General features: G+C 39.3%; 1 protein-coding gene across 3 annotated transcripts; it reads left to right on the plus strand.

Moving 5' to 3' along the window:
• Positions 1–417: 417 nt before the first annotated feature.
• On the plus strand, positions 418–22,695 carry khdrbs1b (KH domain containing, RNA binding, signal transduction associated 1b). 3 transcript variants are annotated; one of them, XR_009061886.1, is made up of 10 exons: positions 418–796; positions 2,282–2,400; positions 6,086–6,202; positions 6,606–6,752; positions 9,801–9,931; positions 10,020–10,230; positions 10,369–10,436; positions 10,670–10,728; positions 10,814–11,008; positions 22,680–22,695. XR_009061886.1 is itself a non-coding variant. In XM_057828150.1 (9 exons), exons 1-9 carry the CDS (start codon positions 700–702, stop codon positions 10,921–10,923), a joined length of 1,059 nt encoding a protein of 352 aa, XP_057684133.1. In that variant the 5' UTR covers positions 418–699; the 3' UTR covers positions 10,924–12,928. The 3 variants fall into 3 exon arrangements, 1 of the variants encoding a protein (XP_057684133.1); XR_009061885.1 differs by lacking the exon at positions 22,680–22,695 and adding an exon at positions 12,954–13,021; XM_057828150.1 differs by lacking the exon at positions 22,680–22,695 and having other exon boundaries at positions 10,814–12,928.
• The last annotated feature ends 1,215 nt before the right edge of the window (positions 22,696–23,910 follow it).

A 23,910-nucleotide genomic window follows, 5' to 3' on the forward strand; every position in this document is an offset into this window, starting at 1 on the left:
ATTTATTGTTATAATAAACAAATACATTACTTCTGTACCGTATGTTGAATGTATATATCCGTCTTGTGTCTTATCTTTCCATTCCAACAATAATTTACAGGAAAATATGGCATATTTTATAGACGGTTTGAATTGTTTGACAGCCCTAATCAATTCTATCCTAACAACATACAGGAAGACAATCTAAATAACTGAAGTCATTATAAAATGCAAATAAGGTTGATTAAAAGTTGGTGGGGATAATTTGAGCATCCTGAAAAGTTGGTAGCGTTAAGTCCCTATGCAAACCTACGCCCTTGATGTTGAGACCAAAACTACAGTAAACACTTGCATGATTTTGATACTTTTTCAACAGGGGGCGTCGCAATCTAGTTGCCTACGTAGTTATGACGCCAGTTCCGCCTCTCGCCGACCTGTTTCCCTGCTCTTCCTTTATGCTCTCATTTCAACCCAGGCGGCGTCACAGAGCGGATCGGATTAAAACCTAGGCAGTTGGGACCAAAGACGTTAACACAAAGTAGCGGACACATACGGCATCAAAGCCATTACTTGCTAAAAGGAGAATTCCCTACGCTTCACTTTGTAGTTACATACCAGGGAGTACTATTTTTCCTCGTCCTTCGTTAGGATTTTTTGGCCGCCATAAGCTTTTTAACTCGGCCGGAACTGAACCCCCCTTCTCTTCTTTCCTAACTCAAAATGGAGAACGGCGACAATAAATACCTCCCTGAACTACTGGCGGAGAAGGACAGCCTGGATCAGTCTTTCACACACGCCATGAAACTTTTAGAAGCAGGTAAAGCCGAATTCGTATATCTGGTTGGAGCTTCTTTTTTTTGTGTGTGTGTTTTTTAAGTTTGTAAGGAGGGAAGGGCGGATGACGACTACGCCGTCGAACGCCATGTGGCGACGGTTTGAAATGAATACTCCATTGTGGCTCAAAGCGGAAGCGTCCTTCCCTTATCGGTTAAATTATATAAAATGTAGTTATTTTATACGTTTTATAGATATAAACGCCAGGTTTGACTGATAAAGCTTCGCTAAGTGCTTTTATTTTGTTTTTGTTTTTTTTTCCCTCAACGTCTCCCGCTTCCTGAAAGTAGCTCGAGAATGCCGACGTCGTCGTTGTCGGTTTTGCCTTGAAACAAACTAATGTCGACATTTTTCTCGTTTTTTAATCTGCTAATGTTCTCCGCACTCGATTTTGCACTAGTAGCCGGGACTTGTAAATCAACGTGTTAGTGCTAAATGACCCCCCCCCCCCCCCCAACCACCAAATACGTTCTTTGTCTGATCGTTAGCAAACGCTAGGTAATCAGCTTTGTCTGATTGTGATTGTGTAAAAAAAATTGCAGATTTACCTTTTGCAGTTGTAGACTCAAAATATCCAATGTGAAATTACAATACAGCGGGAATTACCGAGATTTACTGCCTTCACGCCACATGGAGTTTCTCGATTTGCCCAAAAATTTGTACGAAAGTTTAAGCGCACCGAAGACTTTAAGTACCCTACGTGGACGTATAACTAACGTAACCAATATAGTATAAAAACACAATTTTTTTGTTTTTTTAAACATTGGTTAGAATGTTGAAACCTCTAAAAACTCATATTGTTGCACCTTTCAATGAGTATTTTTTTATTTGTAAATAATGGATGCTTTATTGATCCGCCTCATAGGAGAAATTCATATATTATAACAGCGTCAAACAGTATACAGTCATAAGTATAAAATATGGCGAAACTATGAAAAATATATAACTGGTATAAACAAGTTATATACAACTGAAATAAGTACAAGTGGAATTCAAAGTGGCTGAAGATCAGAGCTATGACAAAAAAAAAGTGTTACTGCCATTGTCCCAATGATTCATGATTTTAAAGTCGTGTTTACTTACCAACAGAAATGCGAAACTATGCCAAATAAGTATGACGCATTTCTGTATTGGTATAGTACAACATTGGATTTGAAGGTGAAGGCTTAATTGTGCAAAACTTAACCCGTTGGCTTGTTTTCCACTCAAAATCATCATGTGATTGGCCTGCGACCTTTCCAAGGTTTAGTCACGTGAAGCGCTTGCAATGAAAGTTTTGTACTTCTGTTTCAGGACCCCTGTTTGAGACCAAGCATTTTTCATGTGAATGACTCAATTTCAAAGTGTTTTCCAGTAAAGAATTCATTCATGATGTTTTGAATCAACAAATCAATGCTTTCCCAGTCATTTGAAAATGCACGACTATTGCATGATCACATCGACTTAATCGATCCCTTTCCCTTTGCAGAAATCGAAAGGGTCCAAAAGGGCGAATCTAAGGAGTCAGACACTTACCTTGACCTTTTCACAAACAAGTTCATCAAACTCAAGGAACGCGTCCTCATACCTGTAAAACAGTACCCCAAGGTGAGCTTTTTTTTTTTTTGTATCAACTCTTCCTATCGTCTTCATCTCCCCGTTGTGATTCAATTTATCCCGCTGCGGTCGAGCTTCAATTACATAAAGCCGCGGGGTTACTCGAGGTCTCAAATTACACGTCTTACCGTGATCTTAAAACTTAAGTGCTGCAATTACGGCTCATAGCAGCGTGGTGTTTTTAAAATAACCCTTGACAACATGGTTGCTTTACTACAGTGTAAATCCCATTCTGCCCCTGCCGTTCTGGATCCTCCCTTCTGTTTGGACTCACAAAATGCGTCACTGTTCTGGCCGTATAAATGTAATTTACTACAAGCTTCAGATCCTCGACTGTGTTGGTTTAATTCATGTAGCTAGGAGGGAAGAGGTGGTGAGGGTTTTATATGTGCACAAAATTAATCTTGCATGGTAACTATTCATTTGTATGTTCTTTGGAAGCCTCCAAAAAAGATGTAGTTTCAAAACAATAGTGGATTTTTTTCCCAAGGCTACATTACAGCCACTGTTATATCTATAGGCAATGTATGGTTCTCATTCTCATCTATTCCATTCTTTATCGTCACAGTGTGAAGAGAAGTTAAATATTGTGTAGAAGTAAAACCAGTTTAACGACTCTGCCCTTATGCCTTGCAGACAAAATAGCTAAGGAACAGGGACTGATTTACAAATTGGTCTGGTTGCTCAGTGTAATTTTGACTGCTGTAAGTTTGGCAATGACCACATAATTACAAATCATTCTTTTCCATTTGCCTCTATTGGCTACCCTTTGGCGGAATCATCAAAAAGCCAAAGACAAAGCAAAAATCTTAAGACCCAGCAGTCAGACTACAGACTTCCAGTGACTCCACAAAAACCCTCTGGTGCACAAGACCACCCCGAGTCAATAAACTAAATTGGACCGAATAGAAGATGGCCCTGATTACAAGATGACCTCCCTCTTTTTCAAGACTCAAGTTTGGGGGAAAAAACACTTTTTGAACACCTAATTAATTTTTATACAGAAAATAATTACAGTACATCCGAAACAAATGATTATAACAAGATATTTGAGAGAAAAAGCATGTTATTTTGCCTCATTCAAATACTAATATCTGAAAATTTAAATATGTAAACCAATCTATTGTGATAAAACAACAAAATTGCAATAACTGCATTGACAATCAAAGTGAAGTCTAAACTGTAACTGTGGTCTTGAAACAAATCGGAATAAGGAAAAACATTGCAATAAAATAATGCAAACTGGTTAAACTTAAGAGTAGCTGAGATCTGTCATGACAGAACATCGCTTCAATGATATCTGGCGCCATCTAGCGTTGTGAATGGGTATAATGTCTAGACCGCGAATATAAAACGACTAGAGGTGTGCAAAATTTCCGATTCTTAGATTATTCGTGATTTGGCCGTGGAAGATTCGAGAACGATTCACAAACATCCAAATTCCGATTATTGAAATATGCCAAGTAAAGTGGAAGTACAACACATTCAGCGCGCCGCGCGGTCTTGGGGACAATGAGGAACGGAGCGAGAGTAGCTAAACATCATGCTTCTCATTACCTTGCCCTCGGGTAAATAAATTCAATTCCATTCAGTGTAGGGCTGCAGCTATCGAATATTTTAGTAATCGAGTAATCGACTGAAAATTCTATCGATTAATCGAGTAATCGGATAAAACAAATATATTTTTAGGTGAAGAGCAATTATAAATATACATGAGAAAACAAGACATTTCATCTAATCTTGAACCATTTTCAGTCAATCAATGTCTTTATTTTCGATGTATATTGTTGAAAACAGCCAACAATTGCATCTCAGATGTAACTAGAATTTAAAAAAAAGACAAATTCACTGCTTTCACTCAAAAAACCTTTAGATCTTATTAAAATATATATATATATTTATACCTAAAAATGCCATTACGCTTGATAACACACATCACTTAAAAGTTAGATTTTTTCCCACCTGTTTCAATTGAATTTCTATTTGTGTCAAGCCATTTTTAAGTTCTAGTTAAGTTTTACGCTACTCTAAACTGTAAGTCCTGATAGGATTTTGTGTTTTTGCAGTGTTCAAGATAAATGTATGATACAGGCTGTATTGGAGCACATTAGGGACCAGTGCTACTTGGTGTTTTATCCAGCAATGACTACTAAGCTAAAATTGATAGTTAGCATTATTGAGTTTTTATTTTACACCCTTATCACTCCACAAAGCTATGTTATGTTAAAGCCTGTATGTAAGACACGTTAGCCACGCATCGAAAGTGGTCATAATTAATAGAAACCTAGCCTTCCGCAGGGCTAACGTTGCGTGAGCTAGTGACTCAGACAGTAACGTTAATCATATTTTTTAGCGCTTAGCGCTCTTTATTAGCGCTTAGCGCTCTACTGCTTTAAGATGGCCGCTGTTTATTACCGCTGCCCAGACGCGGCCGAGTCTATCATATTGCATCTAGTTCAACATACATGTGATCTCTATGAGACTCCTAAGATGCTACCTGCTACCAACTTAACATCACGCGGGCTAGTTTTTAGCAACGTCGGCGTAGTTTGGAGCGGCTGTCGGCTGCGGAAATGTTTTTTATATTTTTTTATTGCTTCTTCCTCTACGCACGTGACGTCAGCGCGTTGTCCCGCATTAAAAGTAGTCCGAGCGAAACGTGATGCTTAGAGCTGTCAAAATAAACGATTACTCGAGGTGAATAAAATTACTCGGATCAGTTTTTAAACTCGAATTACTCGAGTTGCTCGAGTATTCGTTTCAGCTCTAATTCAGTGCCAATGCTCTACTCACGACTCTAGCTCAACTCATGCCACGAGATAAAAAAACACAACAACATACCTGACTGCTGCCGAAAAGCTGCTACAGAGTACATCCACATAATGTTACAGTAGATATCATTAATATAGGACTAGATGCAATATAGATTCGGTAGCGTTAGCAGCACATCTACAAAAAGCTAAATGCGGGCGTAGTAAACGGCCGCCATCTTAAAGCAGTACACTTCCCTGCAAGGCTGTTGTAGCGAACCTTCCAAGCAAACCTAATTAACTTTTTATCTAAAATACTCCTAAATCGGTAAAATATTGACTTGAATCTATCTTTAAAATAGTTTTAAAACTTTCACATGTCGAAAGTAGACAAAAGGGAAATTAAGGAATAACGGGAGCAATTTTAATAACTTTAACGGTTGCTTCACAACATTAAATTAATTGAATGTAGTTTAAAGCTGCTGATTTAGGGTTAGGGTTTTTTATTTACTGTTGTTTTTGTATATTTTTTTACTGCTATATGTTAACTTGGTACTGAAATAGTAGTTTGGTTTAGCCTGAGAGTATTTTTGAACAATTTTGGAACTAATGTACAAAACATTAAAAAAAAAAAAAAAAAAAAAAAAAAAAGGAGGGGGGTGCATCAATAATCGTTTTATAATCGAATCGGAGCCTCTGAATCGTAATCGAATCGTTAGGTGCCCAAAGATTCCCAGCTCTAAAAACGACCCTCTCTTTTTCAATCTTATTTCAATGCAAAAAAACACCATCTTATATCCGGGCCAATGCGGTACTTCAGCCTGAGAAATGTTTAACGCTGATTGCACCTTTGCCGTCCTGCCACTCAAAATTAGTCTTTATTCTTGGCGTTGGTTCAATGTTGCCTTTGTTTTGTGTTATTCCAGTTCAACTTTGTGGGCAAGATTCTGGGACCCCAAGGCAACACCATCAAACGTCTACAGGAGGAGTTGGGTGCCAAGATCTCAGTGTTGGGAAAAGGCTCCATGAGAGACAAAACCAAGGTATGTACCTCTTATTGTGTCCATTTGGAAACTCCATGAAAATGAACATCAGGTAATGGGAACAAAATGTTGAGGGTTGGCTCTTAATGTGATAAATAGTTGAAATATAAACATTCATTTTTTTGTAATTAAGTTTTCAAATGCCTGAAATTTTCCAATTCTTTACAACCCTGAGCTCTTACACATCTGGAATGGCACACCTGTGGGTTTCCTCCAGCCATTACACATCTGGTGCATGTGCAGGCACCAAGCGTAGACGGTGTGTTCAGATGGCAGGAACCAAAGATTGCCTTAACCCTGCTGCACATCTGCTCTTTTAGAGTAACATTTGAGACTGGTTTATGGGGCTCCGCGGCTACTACAGAATACCCTAATTGTGACTTTTGTCTTTTCCACGTTAAAGGAGGAGGAGCTTAGAAACGGCGGCGAGCCAAAGTACGCTCACCTATCCATGGAGCTGCACGTGTTTATTGAGGTGTACGCCCCCGTACCTGAAGCCTATGTGCGTATGGCCAACGCTATGGGGGAAGTCAAGAAATTCCTGTTTCCTGTAAGTTGTGCTTTTTTTTTTTTTTAATGTGGTTATAGTGCATAATCTGTTTTCAAGCAATATACAAACAAAAATGACTGTAGTAGAGACTTTGATATCCCATTAAACCTTTCAAACATGAATTAAAATGAATAGTTATCAAAAATGTGACACGCTCACGCGGATTATTTTTTTTAAATTGACATACTGTTCTCTACCTTGACTTCCCATAATCACTTTTCACTTGCAGCCTTTTAGTTTCAGTCTGTAAGCATTATGCGCTTGACTTGAATTGGCATGATCAAACTATTGGGATGTAATCTACGCTGTTTAAAAATGTTTTAGGTCTGGGTCTGCCTTTTATACAAATGTTGATTTAGCGCTGCAAGTCGCTTCACCCCTGCTGGCAGAGTGGCAGCTAGAACAAAGTGCCCTCGTTCAGTCGTGGTATCATTAAAAAGTCAGTGACGCAGGTCCATCTATTCCTCCTGTCTCTGAATTCAATGGATTTGTTTCACACGGTGTTCTCAAACCCAGTGCCTATCTGGTATGAGTGAATGCTGAGTGTTCATGTACAATGGGTTTGTAGTTGGTGTCATATTTTTATTAATTAGGATGTATTGCAGCAACCTCGAGGGGGAAGAGCCGGACCAGTTGTAATGTATTAAAAAAAAAAAAAAAAAAAAAAAAGCTGCCAGATGGCCCCAATTTGTCGGGTTTTATAGTTGTGTTTCGGATTCAGGTCATGATTTAATGCATTTTTTGTTCCTACCTCATAAATCAAAACGAAATCCTTTTCTGTTGGCTTCAAAAATTTTGTTATTTCAGTGTTGCGCAGGCTACTTGTTTGGTAAAAATTCGAGGACAAAGCTTGCTTTAAGACAATCGTTTAGGAGCTCTTGCAACTTGCTGACCGCATCAGAAACAATGAATTGAACTACAAAGTTTTAGCTTGGACCTTTGAAGTGCATTTTCTCAGACGAATGTGGCTAAGCTCCCAATTGTAGCGCTTTGGTGGTGCTTGACTGAGGTTACAGTGTCTTGGATGATTTAGGTGCACTTGTCCTGGGGTTCATGCTGGAGCTTTTGATGGGACTTCTAAAAAAGGCGAAACCCTGACTTCAATTTTAAATGTCTGAGTCCTTTTACCGCTTTATTCTACTGAGAAGTTCACTGAGCTCATGGAACAGCTCAGTAGGTAGGGACGTGTCACTCAGCTGGCGCGTGAGATACCGCGACGGTGACACAACACGTCGCCCTAGATTCATTGGTTATCAGTCAAATGGCTCGTGGTTTTAGCAAGCCGTTCAAAGTAATTGAAAGGTGCCATCTGCCGTATTTTAGCATGCTCGGTCTTTTTCGCTGTCATTAGAGCTGCTGCTGCTGCTTTCTGACACAGGTCTGCTTTATGAAATGAAAATAAGTTATTGGGTCACACTGTTGGTCTCCAAAAGATTTCGTTGTAGGATTTGTGATGCCAGGGCTGGCAAAAAGGCAACTTAAAAAAAAAACGTAACATAAAGCTTCATGCAGGCACACCTCCTTCAATCAGTAAGTACCAGGAATTTGTGTACAAAGACAAGGAATCGTTGTCCTGTTCGTTTGAATAAATAATGCAAAATCCTTGCTGAGACCCTCAAATTTAGTGATATGCCTTTTGTTGCATTGATAGCTTGTGGTAGTCTAAGCTTTATATTGGTCTTATCTAGAGCTGAGAATCTTTGGGCACCTAACGATTCGATTACGATTACGATTCAGAGGCTCCGATTCGATTATAAAACGATTATTGATGCACCCCCCTCCTTTTTTTTTAAATTATTTTTTTTAATATATATAAATGTTTTGTACATTAGTTCCAAAATTGTTCAAAAATACTATTTCAGTATGAAGTTAACATATAGCAGTAAATAAAATGTACAAAAATAACAGTAAATAAAAAACTCCAGTCCCCATTCTGTATCAGCAGCCTTAAACTACATTCAATTAATTTAATGTTGTGAATCAACCGTTAAAGTTGTTAAAATTGCTCCCGTTATTCCATAATTTCCCTTTTGTCTACTTTCGACATGTGAAAGTTTTAAAACTATTTTAAAGATAGATTCAAGTCAATATTTTACCGATTTAGGAGTATTTTAGATAAAAAGTTAATTAGGTTTGCTTGGAAGGTTCGCTACAACAGCCTTGCAGGGAAGTGTACTGCTTTAAGATGGCGGCCGTTTACTAACGCCCGCATCTAGCTTTTTGTAGGTGTGCTGCTAACGCTACCGAATCTATATTGCATCTAGTCCTATATAAATGATATCTACCGTAATATTATGTGGATGTACTTTGTAGCAGCTTTTCGGCAGCAGTCAGGTATGTTGTTGTGTTTTTTTTTTTATCTCGTGGCATGAGTTGAGCTAGAGCTGTGAGTTGACATTAGTATTACCCGAGGGCAAGGTAATGAGAAGCATGACGTTTAGCTACTCTCGCTTTGTTCTTCATTGGCCGCGCGGCGCGCTGAGAGTGTTGTACTTCCGCTTTACTTGGCATATTTCAATAATCGGAATTTGGATGTTTGTGAATCATTCTCGAATCTTTCACGGCAGAATCGCGAATAATCTAAGAATCGGAAATTTTGCACACCTCTAGTCTTATCCTCTTTCCAGCAAGTGTGCTCTGAGGCTACTAAGTTGTGGAAGCCAAACTCTGAGGCAAATGCTACTGTTTTTTCGATGTAGTAGTCTAGTATTCTATTAAGCACCTTTCTTGACCATGTGACTCAGCTTAAGTCCTTAAGGAATGATCCTACAAGGCATTCAGGTTCAAAATCTTGCATGGAATTGAACTGTACTTGGCCTTGTTTTTATTGTGGTGGGCACTGACTGGAATAAAAGTGGCTTTTGACTTTTACTTGTCAATAGATTGCCACATCGAGCCACTCGCATGATGCATTTAATTCGATATTACATAAGACTTATGTAGGAGATAGTTATCTGGATGGATATGAAGTGGACACACAGCAGAATTTCACTTGAGTGAGTCTCTGCTTTAACATTTAGTCATGTTCATTTTGTGCTGCGCATGCAGGATGTGACGGACGATATCTGCCAAGAGCAGTTCATGGAAATGGGCTACCTGAACGGAGGCCCAGAGCAAATGGGCCGAGGAAGAGGTGGCATGCCAATGAGAGGACGCGGCGGTCCCCCAGGACCACACAGGTAAGGAGAACTTGGCGGGCCGCTGAGGTTTCACAAGGACTTCGTTCTTGGGTTGTCAATGAGCATGTTCTCTTGGCCCGTTTCCCAGGGGAAGAGGAATGCCCCCTCGTGGCGGAGTTCGAGGCGCTAGAGGTGCAGGTCGGGGCATGCCGGCAGGCCGGGGAGCTGCTGCTGCTGCCGCCGCCGCCAGGGGTGCACCGGCAGCACGTGGGGCCAGGCCGCCCGTCGGCAAGCCGGCGCAGAGGATGCTCCCCCACCAGCACACTCCTGCTGCAGTCGCTGAGAGCTATGAGCAATATGTGAGTAACTTTGATAAATTCAGTGCGTGATTTCATTGTCTGCTCTACATGTGTTGAATCTAAGTAGGGCTTCTGTTGTAAAGTCCATTGTGCTAACAAGCGTTTTCTCGACTGTCATCACCCCCGCTCCCTCTCCAGGCCTATGACGAGAGCTACGCCGACCAATCCTACGAGTCATACGACAGCTATTACAGCCAGCCACAGGCGTGAGTGAATCACACATCCCTGTTCTCACCTGCCACCTTCACTTGAAATCTGCACCAATCCAATCTAGAAGCCACTTGGTTGTTTGGCAATGCTCTCAAGAGCTTTGATCTCGCTACAGCAAGCCAATTAGAATCCCGCCAGACATTTTAGTCACGTGATATTTGATGTTTCTTTGCAAGTAATTTATTATTATTATTTTTTTCCCTTCCTGCTGCAAATTTACAACCTTCAGAGAGGGAGAATATTACGACTATGGACATGGAGATTCTGCAGAGTCATATGAAAACTTTGGTGAGGACAGGATTTTAAGTTTTTTTTTGTTAAATTGCATGACAGGCCAATTTGAATTTTAATGGTATCTGTGTGTGGTCCTTAGCCCAGGACGACTGGAACGGTACTCAGCGAGCAGCTCCAGGCAAAGCTGCCCCCGCAGCCAGAGGAGGTACCAAGACGCCCTTCAGGCAGCACCCATACCAACAGTACTGAAGCGGACCCGCCCTCCCCCTTACAGGGTTGCCCTGACGAGCGCCTGTCGACATCGGCAGCTCTCGCATTAAGCAGCCCAACACAAGTAATTGTCCGTTTTGGCTTTGGTTCCTGCGTTTTCTTTTTTTTTTTTTTTTTTTTTTTTCTCCCCCTTCAATAATTTGACTTTTTTTTTTTTTTTTCAACATTGGGGACTAGAAATAAGTTTTTGCTTGTTTTTGTTTCATTTTGCTTTTTTTTTTTTTTTTTTTTTAATAGATTTGGCTGCACACCACATACCCCTAACACACAACACACACAACCAAAGTGATTTCTAGAGGGTTTTTTCCTTTTTTTTTTTTTTTTTTTTTTTGTTATTTTCCTGTATTGTTTTTCTCTGATCATCCCCCTCCTGTTGGCTTTTTTGGCATTGTTTTTTTACCGAAAAAAATGATTTGTAATAGTAATTTCCAGTTACTAGTGGCTCATTCTCCACTTGTCTTAAAGGATACATTACAGTTGTGTTTTAAATAAAGAATCTGTCAAGGTTCAGTTGCAGATTCCCATTTAGGCTACATTTCAAAATTCTTTTAATATAGTCTAATAAAAAGATTTTTTTTAAACTTGTAATGTAGAAACAAAAAAGTCTAAAACAAGTAAAGTTTAAAGTTAATGGAACGCAATTCATTCTTTGTGATGGATTCTTTTTAAATAGTTCTAAAACATTCTTCATTTAGATTTAGGCTGAAATATTTGTCATTGTCCTCTTTAGAGTTTTGAAATATAGCCCTAATAAGACACTGTTGAGATGGCCTGTCCTCATATCCTCAATTCGAGTCATTTAAGCAAGAAAACTTACATTCCCTGAGCACAAAATGGCCTCTTGTTATGTTGCCAAACAGTTCAGGTCTTGGTGATTGTGATCTGATTCTGCATAAACTGCATGCCCCCCAAAAAAAGAAGACAAAGGATTGGGACACAAATCTCCACATGGGTCGTCTCTCTCCATAGAGAAGGGATCCTGCAGCTCAATCCCAACTCTTGTACATATTTTAAAACCTCCTAACTGTACTTAGTCTGTACCCTCTCCATAAAATGCATTATGCTACATGTGTACGCTTGCCTAAATAGGTTACTAAATCTGTCCAAAAGATGTTTTGCAGCAGTTTGTCAATAAAGCTTAGTGGGTTTTCTATGAAACATAACTTGCTTTGATTTGTTTCCTGTCCTAGTCCAATTTGAAATGGCCTTTTGGTTTTTTCAAAAGCGCATTTTAAATCTTAAATGAGTTTTCCATTGACGTGTGCAGACTTTAACCCTCTTAAATGATGTCTTGAAAAGAGCTTATTCTCTCTCTCTCTTTCTATACTTTTTAAAAAGGACCCCGAGGTAAGACCGCTAAAATAAGCCGGATAGCTTCCTAATGTGTATAGAGTTGTAAAGCATTGAATGCCTGGGTATGTATAATATTTTTTCAATCATCTTACCTGTGGTCTCGTTTTAACCTTAAATGACGATTGCTTTCATCGCCGCTGCAAATTAACTGAATTCAAACCACCATTCAGGATCTAGGCCTCGTTGTCATGAATGACACACTAATGGCAGTGCAATGGAGAGGAGACTTTTAACCTACTGTAGAGAACTCCACTGTAAAGGTAACCTAACCCTAAATGTTTAATTTGGTAGTGTGTTTTTCATCCTTTGACATAAACCTGCTTTAAAAGTAGCAACCCAAGACAAAAAGACTCCAAAAGTTGAAGGAAAAAAAAAACATTAATAGTTCATTTTATGTACTAAAATAATTGTTCTGTGTACTAACCAAGCATTAGGCTAGTGTTAATGCAACTCTTGCTAAAATGAACAAAGCCAAATCTAAGTCAATAGCTGTTTTTGTAATATTTTTAAAAAATTGTTCCACTTGTACAAAGTTACCAATAACGAGTTGCATGAGCAGATGTTCTCTTGTAGACATGTTGCATGAGCTCCATCTCGCAAGTATCTCCTTGTGCTCTGTCGACTGAGTGTTGATTTGGGCTCTTTACTCCCACTAGGACTGTCTAGGCCTCTCGCTGGGTGCTAGGAGACCCACACTGCTGGAGGGAAGCCATGTGACCCTCAGGTTGGTGCGCTACCCTCCTTTACATTTTGTACCACACAGATATGGTACTCAATATTTATCAACTTCATCTCATCATGTAGTCCTTTGATACCCTCACCAAAACAGGAGATCAAACATAAGTGCAAGAGCTCTTCTACTGCCTTAGATGTTTGTTTGTATTTTTTTGGGAGGGGGGGTGTTATGGGATGTTGGCTGATTAGCTCTATATTTTGAATTACCTTTAAAATGATAAAACATTAACTTCCATTGCTGGTCATAGATGCTCTAATCTAATTTAACCATAATTTAAAGTATATTGGATGTCTTGCATTCAATAGGTATGTTTTATGGCTGCAGCTATCGATTATTTTAGTAGTCAATTAACCTATCAACTAGTTATTTTGAACGGGGAATTGGATTAGGAACATTTAACGCGTTGCAGAAAAAATTTTAGGAGATGTAAAATTGGCCTGCCAAGATTGTACTTTTCAAAAGAGCAATAAATGCGAATACAAAATAAAAATCCCTGAGTGTTTCTTTAAACCAGGGGTCTCCAAACTTTTTCTTGTGAGGGCCACATAACGTTTCCCTTCTCTGATGAGGGGCCGGGGTCAGTTTGTAGCAGAAAAAGTGTGACCGTTGCAGGAGTGCCTAATGTAAAAAATTGTTTTTCAGAAAGTCGCAATCAAATAACCCTTTCTGGATTCTTCAAGGAACAAAAGTAAATAAAAAGAAAATAATAATATAATATAACAACACTATTAATTAAATAGATAATAACCAAATAACCCTCTCTGAGTTCTTCACAGTAAAAGGCCAGGAAATAAATAACACTATTGAGGAGAAAAATTCAAAATGCTGTATGGTATTGTTCAGGGGGGCCGGACCAAATGTGAAGGCGGGCCGTATCCGGCCAGCGGGTTGTAGTTTGGGGACCCCTGCTTTAAACTATGCAGAATTGCACATTTAAAGAGTATTACAACACCTGGGGAAATGCTAATATTCCATCATTTATCCAAAAACGCATGCCTTTTGGATTCATATCATGCCACTTCGTCTAATTGCACACATCGCAACACCAAGAAAATGATAGAAATGTGGATCGATTGTCAAGCTAAAACGACCGGCGACCTAGATCCCGGAAGTCAAGCAGATTGTGTGCGTGACGTTACAACTAGGAAACACCCGGCTCAGTGCTTAGTACTAAATGGCCGCGATGATGGCGAACAATTTTGTTTCTAGTTGCAGCGACTAATTCGACGTAACGAACATTCTCCTAATGGTGACGAGGAGAGTTAGGAACCTTTTTTTGGTGTTTTGGGTTATCAATTTGAACTCAAACGAAAGCCAATGCAGCCTAATGAAACTATCATTGAGGGGAGCATTTACACTGATGAAACACCGGTAACAGATCGTGTGGGAAACACCTAATGGTTTGTTTTGCATTTCTTTTTGTGAAGCTGATACACGGTGAGCGCAAAATAAAGTAATGCATATAATAATTATCATTTATTGTGCTATCATAGGTTTTCGCTCTGCCAAAAGACACAAATATGAATGGGATTAGAGGATTTGTTGTATATATTTTACGAGCGATAATTCATACATGTGTCCAGTCCTATATCCAATGCGAGATATGTTTTTTATTATAAAAGAGTACTCACTCTGGCCATTTCGAGCTTGGCTGCTCCCCTCCTTTGCGGAGCCTGGGGTGGTGGGGTCAGTGGGGTGGACTCATCAGTGCCAGTCATAGTCCTCTTTCTTGATATATCGGGACATTTAGGTGGCTGCGCGTGTATGGTGGGCACCGCATCTGCTTTCAGCAGCAATTTCTTAGCAAGACCTGATTTCATTTGTCCGTAGTTCGAATAGCTTTCAGGTGTAAAATGCGCACCATACAAAACCGTGCCGGAGGCTGGGCCTGCAAAATTAGCCCTCTTTGCACGGACAAACTTTACTAATTGTCTGCGTAGTCCAGCTCTTTTTCTCGCGTTTGGGAACTCATGCTACATGCTCATACTACATTGCGACAAATGGCTATTTGTACACCACATAGCATGACAGGTTTGAACCATTTTAGCTTTTTTTTTTTTTTTTTTTTTTTTTTTGATAAAACACGAACACAACGCTCTCGTCGATAAACAACGATGGCACCTGCCTCGACCTTTTGTTTCCTGGCTGTGACGTCAAAGCCCAATTCGGCTGTTTCCGGAATACTTTCGTAAATGTTGTTAATTTTCGATCTATTTCGATAATTGCTCATGAATGTGATTTTTTTTTTTTTTTTTTTTTAAACTTTATTATTTGTTATCTTGTCACATAACAGTTTCAAACACTAAAAATGTTCATTTGCATCATACCTATCTACACACACATATAAATATATATATATATATATGGTTTTTTTTTTTTTTAATGCCCCCTATGGACATTAATAGCAGTATTTTTCTAATAGCAAAACTAACTCTGCTGTGTGTGTATGTATATATAACAACAGAATTTCTTTGCAAGCAAATTCATGTATTGGCCTGTGGCGCCCCCTAGTGACTGTTGGGTGTAAAGACTCTCAACACACAAATTCCTCTATTTCCATGTTTTTAACTCGCCAAAGAAGCGATTGCATCAGTAATCATGGAAAATGCATTATAACACATCAGGTTTATAGCATATCAAAAAATATGATTTATAATGTGAGTGAATGAGCCAGAACATAATATTATTACAAGAATTTAGTACGAATCTCCCCAACCTGTTTGTAATCAGTTAGAAATTGCAGCATGGTTCCATTTTGATCTTTACATGTTTTTACTATCCTGGGGAAATATTAGCTCCCTAGTGTAATTTTTCCCAATGCTTTTTCATTGATGAAACACAGGAGGAAAAAAAAAACTTAAAAAAAAAAAGCCAGAGTATGGACAACTAACATAGACGAGAAAAACGTATAAGCTCCAGCGAAAACTTCTTATGTTGGTCTTAACAAGGAGCAGCTGGATTGAGCCATGTTAAATGAGTTATGTCATATTCATTGTTGCCACAAGAGAGCAGTGTATCCACCCAAATCAATAAAACTAAATGCAAACACTTTAAAAACAAACCATTAAAATTCCACGCTAATTTAACGCGTAGTCGAAACAGCAAAATTTGCTTGGAAGCTTTTTTTCTAATCACTAAATTAATCTATTAGTAGTTGCAGCACTAGTATGTTTACATGGACAGTTCTAGTCTGATTAAAAGCCTGGTCGGAATAAAAATGCTTCACAGTACATACCCTATTATGACTATTCTAACTCGATCCGGCCTGTTCCGATTAAGATCTGTTCCAAAGCAGAGGGGTGATTTTATGCTGGTTGATAATTCGATCAGTGTGCATGAAAACACGTTATTCCAAAATTTTGGAACGAACCCTCCTTAAAACCTGTGACGTCAGCATATGCGTTTGTTATTCCTGGAAGCTAGTAGAAGCAACGCGAGGGGAAGATGGGGGTAGGCGCAACTTGCTGAAGTCTAACAGATTGATGTTTTGTTGACACGAAGTCCGTAGGGCATCCTCTTATAATTTTTTCTGGTATATTTGGTCATGCTGCCTTCACATGCTGTGGGAAAGATGAACCTCACCACACTGATAATTACGAGTACGACCTGTTCAGGTGCATTTGTTGTCGTCGCAAAAAGACATAGCAGACGTGGACTTCAGTATGGTTTGTTGCGTGGAAGAAAAGGTTAGACCTATTAATTAATCTACAACAAGTTTAAACGGTAAGTTTTTATTTGAACGTTTCAGCAAAAACTTAAAAACTTCAAGATTTTTAAAAATGTTTAAAACATGCAAATTGATGATAAATCCTTTTTAAAAACTTAACTGTAGCTTCATCATTTAGCATCGATCTGCGCACGTTAAAATGTCTGTAATTTCCTTAATATAAGCGGCCCGCCACACACAAAATTTGACACGAAAACATCATTTGTTCATAGATAAACCACACCCGACTATAAGCCACAGCTGTCCTTACTGTATTATGGCCAGTAATACTTTACTTGACCGCGGCGTGATAAGACCGTAATCACACTGTTGACAGATTTAGTGTCATCCGGCATGGACGTGAAAAATCCGAACTGGACATACAGAGTTGGTTACAAAATTGCCGGATGAAACTTAATGATAAATGTCATAAGCATTCATTAATAGGAGTGGGAACCTCTTGGTACCTCACGATACGATTTGCGATACAAAGCTCACGATAACGATGATCTGACGATATAGCGATACAACGATTATCGATACATTGGTCAGGAATTCATTCTAGGATATTCTACTAAAAACTAATAAACAGAAAAACAAGCTTCTGCTGTGAATTGGAATGGGTTTATCACTAGTAGACGTCCAATCCATTTGAACTGGGAGTGTGGCAGCTGCCATCCCTCCCACTTCAAACGGACGTCTATGGCCGTCAGTGGCAGCCAATGCCAGGCGATGAGTAATTTTGGGCCATTTAAGGTCATTTACCTGTTGATTTTCAGTTACTTCCTGTTGATTGTGGGGTATGTTAAGGATCATTTGCTGTTTATTTTGCGTTACAGAACCGGAAGTGACCTGAGAATCACCCAGATGAATAGGCAGTGACTCAAACTCAACAGGAAATGACCTGTAAATGCCCTAATATGAACAGAAAGTGACCTGTAAATGCCCCAAAAATCAGACCCAATGACTGTGAATGCTCTGGTTTTAAATGAACGAACGTTCCCAGTCAGAATGGATTGTGCGTCGAGCACCGTCAATGGCAACCTTTTTTTTTTTTTTTTAATAGACACCTTTTTAAAACGATATCTCGATTCTTGACAGGAGCATATCGATAACCTGTTGGGATACAAAATATCACCATTTCGATATTTTGTCACACCCCTATTCATTCATTGCCCATGAACGTGTCATGTCATAATTATGACTGTCTTATGACGTCGCTGTCAAATAAAATGTAACCTATTAACAAATAAGCCGCTCTGGACTATAAGCCGCGGGATTCAAAACGAGGGGGAAAAAAGTAGCGGCTTACATGTTATTTTCCCAGTGTCTCCAAAGCTCTGGTGACTTCTGATAATCTCCTAGCGTCTTGACAAGCGTACGAATTGGCGTGTGGCGTCACTCGCCCATGGCTGTACCGGCCGTGATGGGTGGGAAGCGGCACCGCGCTAGTGTCAGTGCAGGCTCGGGGAAAGCGACTAATGAGCAGCTGTTGCTGGAGGCCCCTCTAGGATAGAGAGGAAAAGGCAGCAAAAGTGACTCTGGAAAATCTCAGAATGGAAACAGTAGCAGCAGCAGTAGGAGGAGGTGAAGGAAGAGCAGTGTCTGAGGGATTACTTGCAATGTACTGGCTGCCTGGAGGACGGAAAAAGTTAAATGAACGTTTGGAGAGTAGCACTGCTCGGTCACACTCTAATCAACTTAACTGCAGTGCACAAGCTTGCAGTTCAAAAGCACAAATCCAGCCAAACTGCTGCACTGGACCTGTAAACCGCCACTGTTGCCTTATACGCAGAACCAAGATCTAATCAAACTGAAAAGTCACATGCACTCTAGTAAGGGGGACATAGCTTTTTATGTTTATTTAGCTATTTTCTGCATGGTTAGTTCGGTGTCTCCATTTTCTGTTTGACTGTTCCCTTAAGTAAACAGCTGAAAGTGCCTTGGCAACTGTCCACTTCACTCAAATGGCAGGTTATGTAAAGCTTGCTTGTAAATAATATTTTGGTTTTACACAGCAAAGAAATAGATCAAGGGCTAAATTTGGGTGCCCGTATGGCTCTAATGAAGAGTTTGTCTTTACAGTCATCCCTCGTTTTTCGCGGTTAATGAGGACAACAGCCCGCTGCGATAAGTGAAAAAAACTGCAAAGTAGCGCACAATAAGACATGCCTCCCCCCCAACCCCCAAAGTATAATTTAAAAAATGTGTATATATTTTCTATTAAATTGTTTTTAAGCACTTCAAATGTAATAATTATGATACATTTTAAACGTGTTACTGTCCCACCGAGTTATTTTTAAATAAGAAAAACGTTCTGTACTGTATTGCTTGGCTTTAATAACTCATTCACTCCCAGCCATTTTCACCGGAGCAGCCCCCTTCGCTCCCGACCGTTTTACTGGATTTTGACTGATTTTGTAAGGCCCTCAGAAAATTCTGTTCTATTGCTATATAAACATGGAACCTACCAAAAGAAAGATTACTCTCTTCTTTCAGCAGGAAAAAAAAGTTAGTTCATATCTTTTTCCATTCTTTAGAAATCAGCATTAGAAAATAGCTTAATTTGAGCAATTTTCCAATTTCTGATGAAAAGAGAAATTGAGCTTTTTGTAAAAGCATACAATTCAAACATAACTTTGACTTTAACACAGCTATTTTTTGCTTTTGTGACATCCCAAACATCTGAATAATAGTTTCATTCTACAAAATAACATAAACAACAAAACAAAAAGAGCTTTTAATAGCAAAGTAACAATTTATTTACACATAACTAAACTATTGAACTGAGATATGACACTGTTGTGCGCGTTTCCGACTGAGTCACGAGACACTAGAGAGTCATGATAGACACGAGCGGCCGAACACGACAAAGCGAATTCTACTCAACGAGCAACACAGACTCAACAACATCATCCGCTACACTGGTGATCCCGATCGTTCTGCTCGGTCGACCAACGCCTGGCATCCTGGACGTCCTCCCGATTGTTTTGCTCGGTCGTCTTCCACCGGCCGTGCCGCCCGACCGTTCGTTCCGTTAAATTGGGTTGCGCCTGGCGTCCTCTGTGGGTGGATCCTGGGAGGGGACCTGTGTGGTGACCGCTGCCGCATGGCAGAGTTCACCTGGGGAGCTTGTGTTGGGCATGTTGGCTTCCTGGGAGGGAACTGGTTTGGCCGTGCGCATTTCCAGCTGGATCATTCTCCACATTTTTCTCACGCTTCTTGCTTCTTCCGACCTCCATTTCCCTCCGTTTCCTGACATATGACTTCTTACCAAATGCGCTACTGCCCTCCAGTGGCCTGTTTTATTGCTTTAAAATGAATTTTGACCATTGTGCTTTGGAGTAAAGATGCATCACAACCTAGAGATGTCTCTTGTGGAAAAAAAACAAAAAAAAAAACGTAAAGGACGTATAAATACGTTTTTGGGACACTGAAACAATAGAACGTATTTATCCGTTTTTGGGAGCAAATGAGTTAAATGCTTCTGTACCTCCCTTGGCTGTGACTCTTGGAGTGACATGTGGAAATTACAAACTTATCAGGATCACTTTTAACATGTGGCGTTTATTGCCGTGAACACAACACGTTTGTCTGCCTCGAACGTCACCACAAACATTTTCCAGTGCGCGCTTCCTTATCCCCTGCCTGCGCAATGCGCACACGAACCCTGTTTGTTCCAAGGCTGCATTTCATTGAGTGAGTCTACTCAAATCCTCTTTTACACACAATGAATTGCCACAACAACTGTTTAACAAGTTAAACAATGATTGACGCATGCAATGCTTTTGAAGCCCTTGATTCTGTTAAGATTAGACACAAACATCTGTCAACATTGTTAACTTTAATCAGCAACTCCAGTGCTCGCGCACTGCCTGCCTGGGGAACAAAGAGCAGAGAGAGGAAGCGAGAGTGAGACAAAGCGATCAGTTCGGGACAGCTCGTCTGTAATTTTTTGTTTTTTCTATTAATTGAAAAAAAAATCTGCGACAGACTGAGGGCGCGAAGTAGCGAGGGATCACTGTAATTAGTGCTGTTTTATACTAGAATGTTGTGTGAGTCTTAACTCAAACTGGAGGTTAAAAAAAACTAATGGTGGATTCAACATAGATTTATTTGCCTTTGACCTAACCAGATTTTTCATGATGACATGAACAATATTATAATGAACAAAACAAAGACAAGAACACTCTCGACTTCAAATAAAGTGCCAATATTTATTTTTTCAAATACATATAATTTGAGTCAATCACAATCAATTAGTCAACGTCATTGAAGAGGTGTTCCCTGAACAATGAGCACTGAACTAAAACAAATCCAACAGGTATTGTGCTTTGTCATCAGATAAAACCATTTGGTGCTACAGGAGAGGAGACTGTTGTTGTCTTGGTCCATGAAACAACTTAACCTGGCAATTATGATACAGAAAGCCTATCAATAACCAAAAGGTCTCTCAATAACTTGTAAAAATAACTAGGGCTGTCAAAAGTATCGCGTTAACGGGCGGTAATTATTTTTTTTAATTAATCCATTTAAAATATTTGACGCATTTAACTTACGTGCCCCGCTCAAACAGATTAAAATGACAGCATAGTGTAATATCCACTTGTTACTTTTGTTTTTTGGTGTTTTGTCACCCTCTGCTGGCGCTTGGGTTTGACTGATTTTATGGGTTTCAGCACCATGAGCAATCGTGTAATTATTGACATCAACAATGGCGAGCAACTAGTTTATTTTTTGATTGAAAATTTTACAAATTTTATTAAAACGAAAACATTAAGAGGGGTTTTAATATAAAATTTCTATAACTTGGACTAACATTTATCTTTTAAGAACTACAAGTCTTTCTATCCATGGATCGCTTTAACAGAATGTTAAAATTGTTAATGCCATCTTGTTGATTTATTGTTATAATAAACAAATACAGTACTTCTGTACCGTATGTTGAATGTATATATCAGTCTTGTCTTTCCATTCCAACAATAATTTACTGAAAAATATGGCATATTTTATACATGGTTTGAATTGCGTTTAAGATTCATTAATTTTTAAGCTGTAATTCGATTAAAGATTTTAATCGTTTGACAGCCCTAAAAATAACACTTGAAAATTCAAACATTTGCTGAATGCCATAGTAAGGTTCATCACTCAATGATAGAAAAATCAGGCCTCTAAAACAGTAACAAAACTTTGCATAAGCCAAGGGTAGGATTCAAGTAAAGAAATAGAGGTAAATATTTATAAATTTAACTGAAACAAAAAGTGCATTAAGACTCTTCACAGTATCCAAAATTAAATAACTATGACACTGAAAATAAGATGTGTTGTAGCTCGACACCTTTTTCCCTCCTCGTGGAACTACGGCTTTGCATGTGTTACAAATTGCAAGTGAAGCGTTTTCCACTGACAAATCCCACACTACCGACGCCATGCTAGTTGTTTTGTTAGCCAGCCGTGCTGCACAGTACTGTCGTCACTTGAGTATTACGTCACAGAAAGGGAGCGCTTGATTTGTTGTAAAACTCCCTCATCCCAAACCATACACAGTCACTGATATGTTGTACTGGCAAAGCAGGAGTGGAAACAAATGCACACATCCCAATCCACCAACACCGTGCCAAAAATATACGTATATTATCGGTCCTATTAATAATGTTATTGGATTTATTGGGATGACGTCATAATTCCTATAATCGGGCCGATAATTATTGGACCAATAATTATCATGTCTTGAAAATCTGCCGCTTTGTAGGCGAAAGCACAGGTGCTGTTTTGATTTTTTTTTTTTTTCTTTTTTTTTTTTTTTTCTCACAGCTCTGCTCTCATGTGCGATCAAATCAGGGTGCATTTTATCACTTTGACACATAGATTGGCATGCATTGATGTGTTTCTGTGACATCTCATCTCATCCTGGCTTCTCTGCTTTGGTTTCACCCACAGTGGTGCAGTACGCAGGAGACGCTTGAAAGCGACCCAATGGAGAGACTGGAGCCAGTCGAGGAGCAGGTCCAAGCTTAGACAAAGGCCTCAGCTGGCTTGCCCCGGAACCACCAGAGACCAATAGTGAACAGCGCCCACTGTTTCAAAGTCTGTACCCAACTGCTGTTTTCATTATTTGTGATGATTGGGAACCTCTTCAGAATCGAATGCGATTGTTCCACTTTGATTTAGTGTCAAATGAACACTCCTCTTTCTCATAGTTGGGCCGTGAAATTGTTTTTAATTCCTATCGGTCCTCGCAGTCTGACGCCGCGTCATGTCTTGAAGTCCAGGAATATTATTGCAGGATGCCTCTCCAAGGAAAGCAAAAATAGTATTCAACAAACAAGAAAAGCAGCGACATGATGAATATATTCAAGTATCCAATGTCCAGCAGAGGAGTTATACTACCTCCACTTGTTCTAGGATTAACATGGTCATAAACTGTACTGGTAAGTTAAAGGTTTCTGTAACTTTTTCTCGACTCAAAATGATAAGCTTAAATTTCCTTTTTAGAAATAGGTTGGCAAAGAACTAGCATACGAGGCCTTAGTTTGGTATTTTCAGTCTTGTTACATTTAATTTTTGTAGTCTTACAATATGGCTGGCTACTATTTCTATACAGAGGTGCCTTGAATCGCAAGTGCCCCGACATAAAAGTCCTCAAGTTTTAAGCCACTGCTGGATATTTTATTTCCTTTTGTTTCATCCATCATCTCCTTAGCCAAGGTTGGGTCACATGGGCAGCAACTCTTGTTGTATGTTAATGTTGTGTTCCGAACAAGCTTATCCAAATAAGAAACCACCTATAAGGAGCTGCTGATGGACAGACCTTACACAACTGGGCTCAAGGTACTGATGTCACTCTTCAGGCCAAAGACTCACTTCAATATTATTACTATGAGACCATTCATTTACATTCTCGTTTTATACACTGCTTTTTCTTTATTAAAAACCATGAAAATAATATGTTGTTTTTCTTTGTTGTGGCAGAAAACCGTTAATGGCATTTATAATCATTCCTGTGGGGGACAATTGATATTCAAACAAAATTTGCATGCTATTTCATGGAACAGATTATACCCAAATCATGATACAATTCTCTTCTAATGTAGGTATAAATCTAGTCCGCATCCTACTGGTGTGATGTCAAATTTGATTCATTATCTAGGAGTCTGCCTCTATGGATGTT

This window comes from Corythoichthys intestinalis, chromosome 22 (assembly GCF_030265065.1).
Source record: "Corythoichthys intestinalis isolate RoL2023-P3 chromosome 22, ASM3026506v1, whole genome shotgun sequence".
NCBI lineage: Eukaryota > Metazoa > Chordata > Actinopteri > Syngnathiformes > Syngnathidae > Corythoichthys > Corythoichthys intestinalis.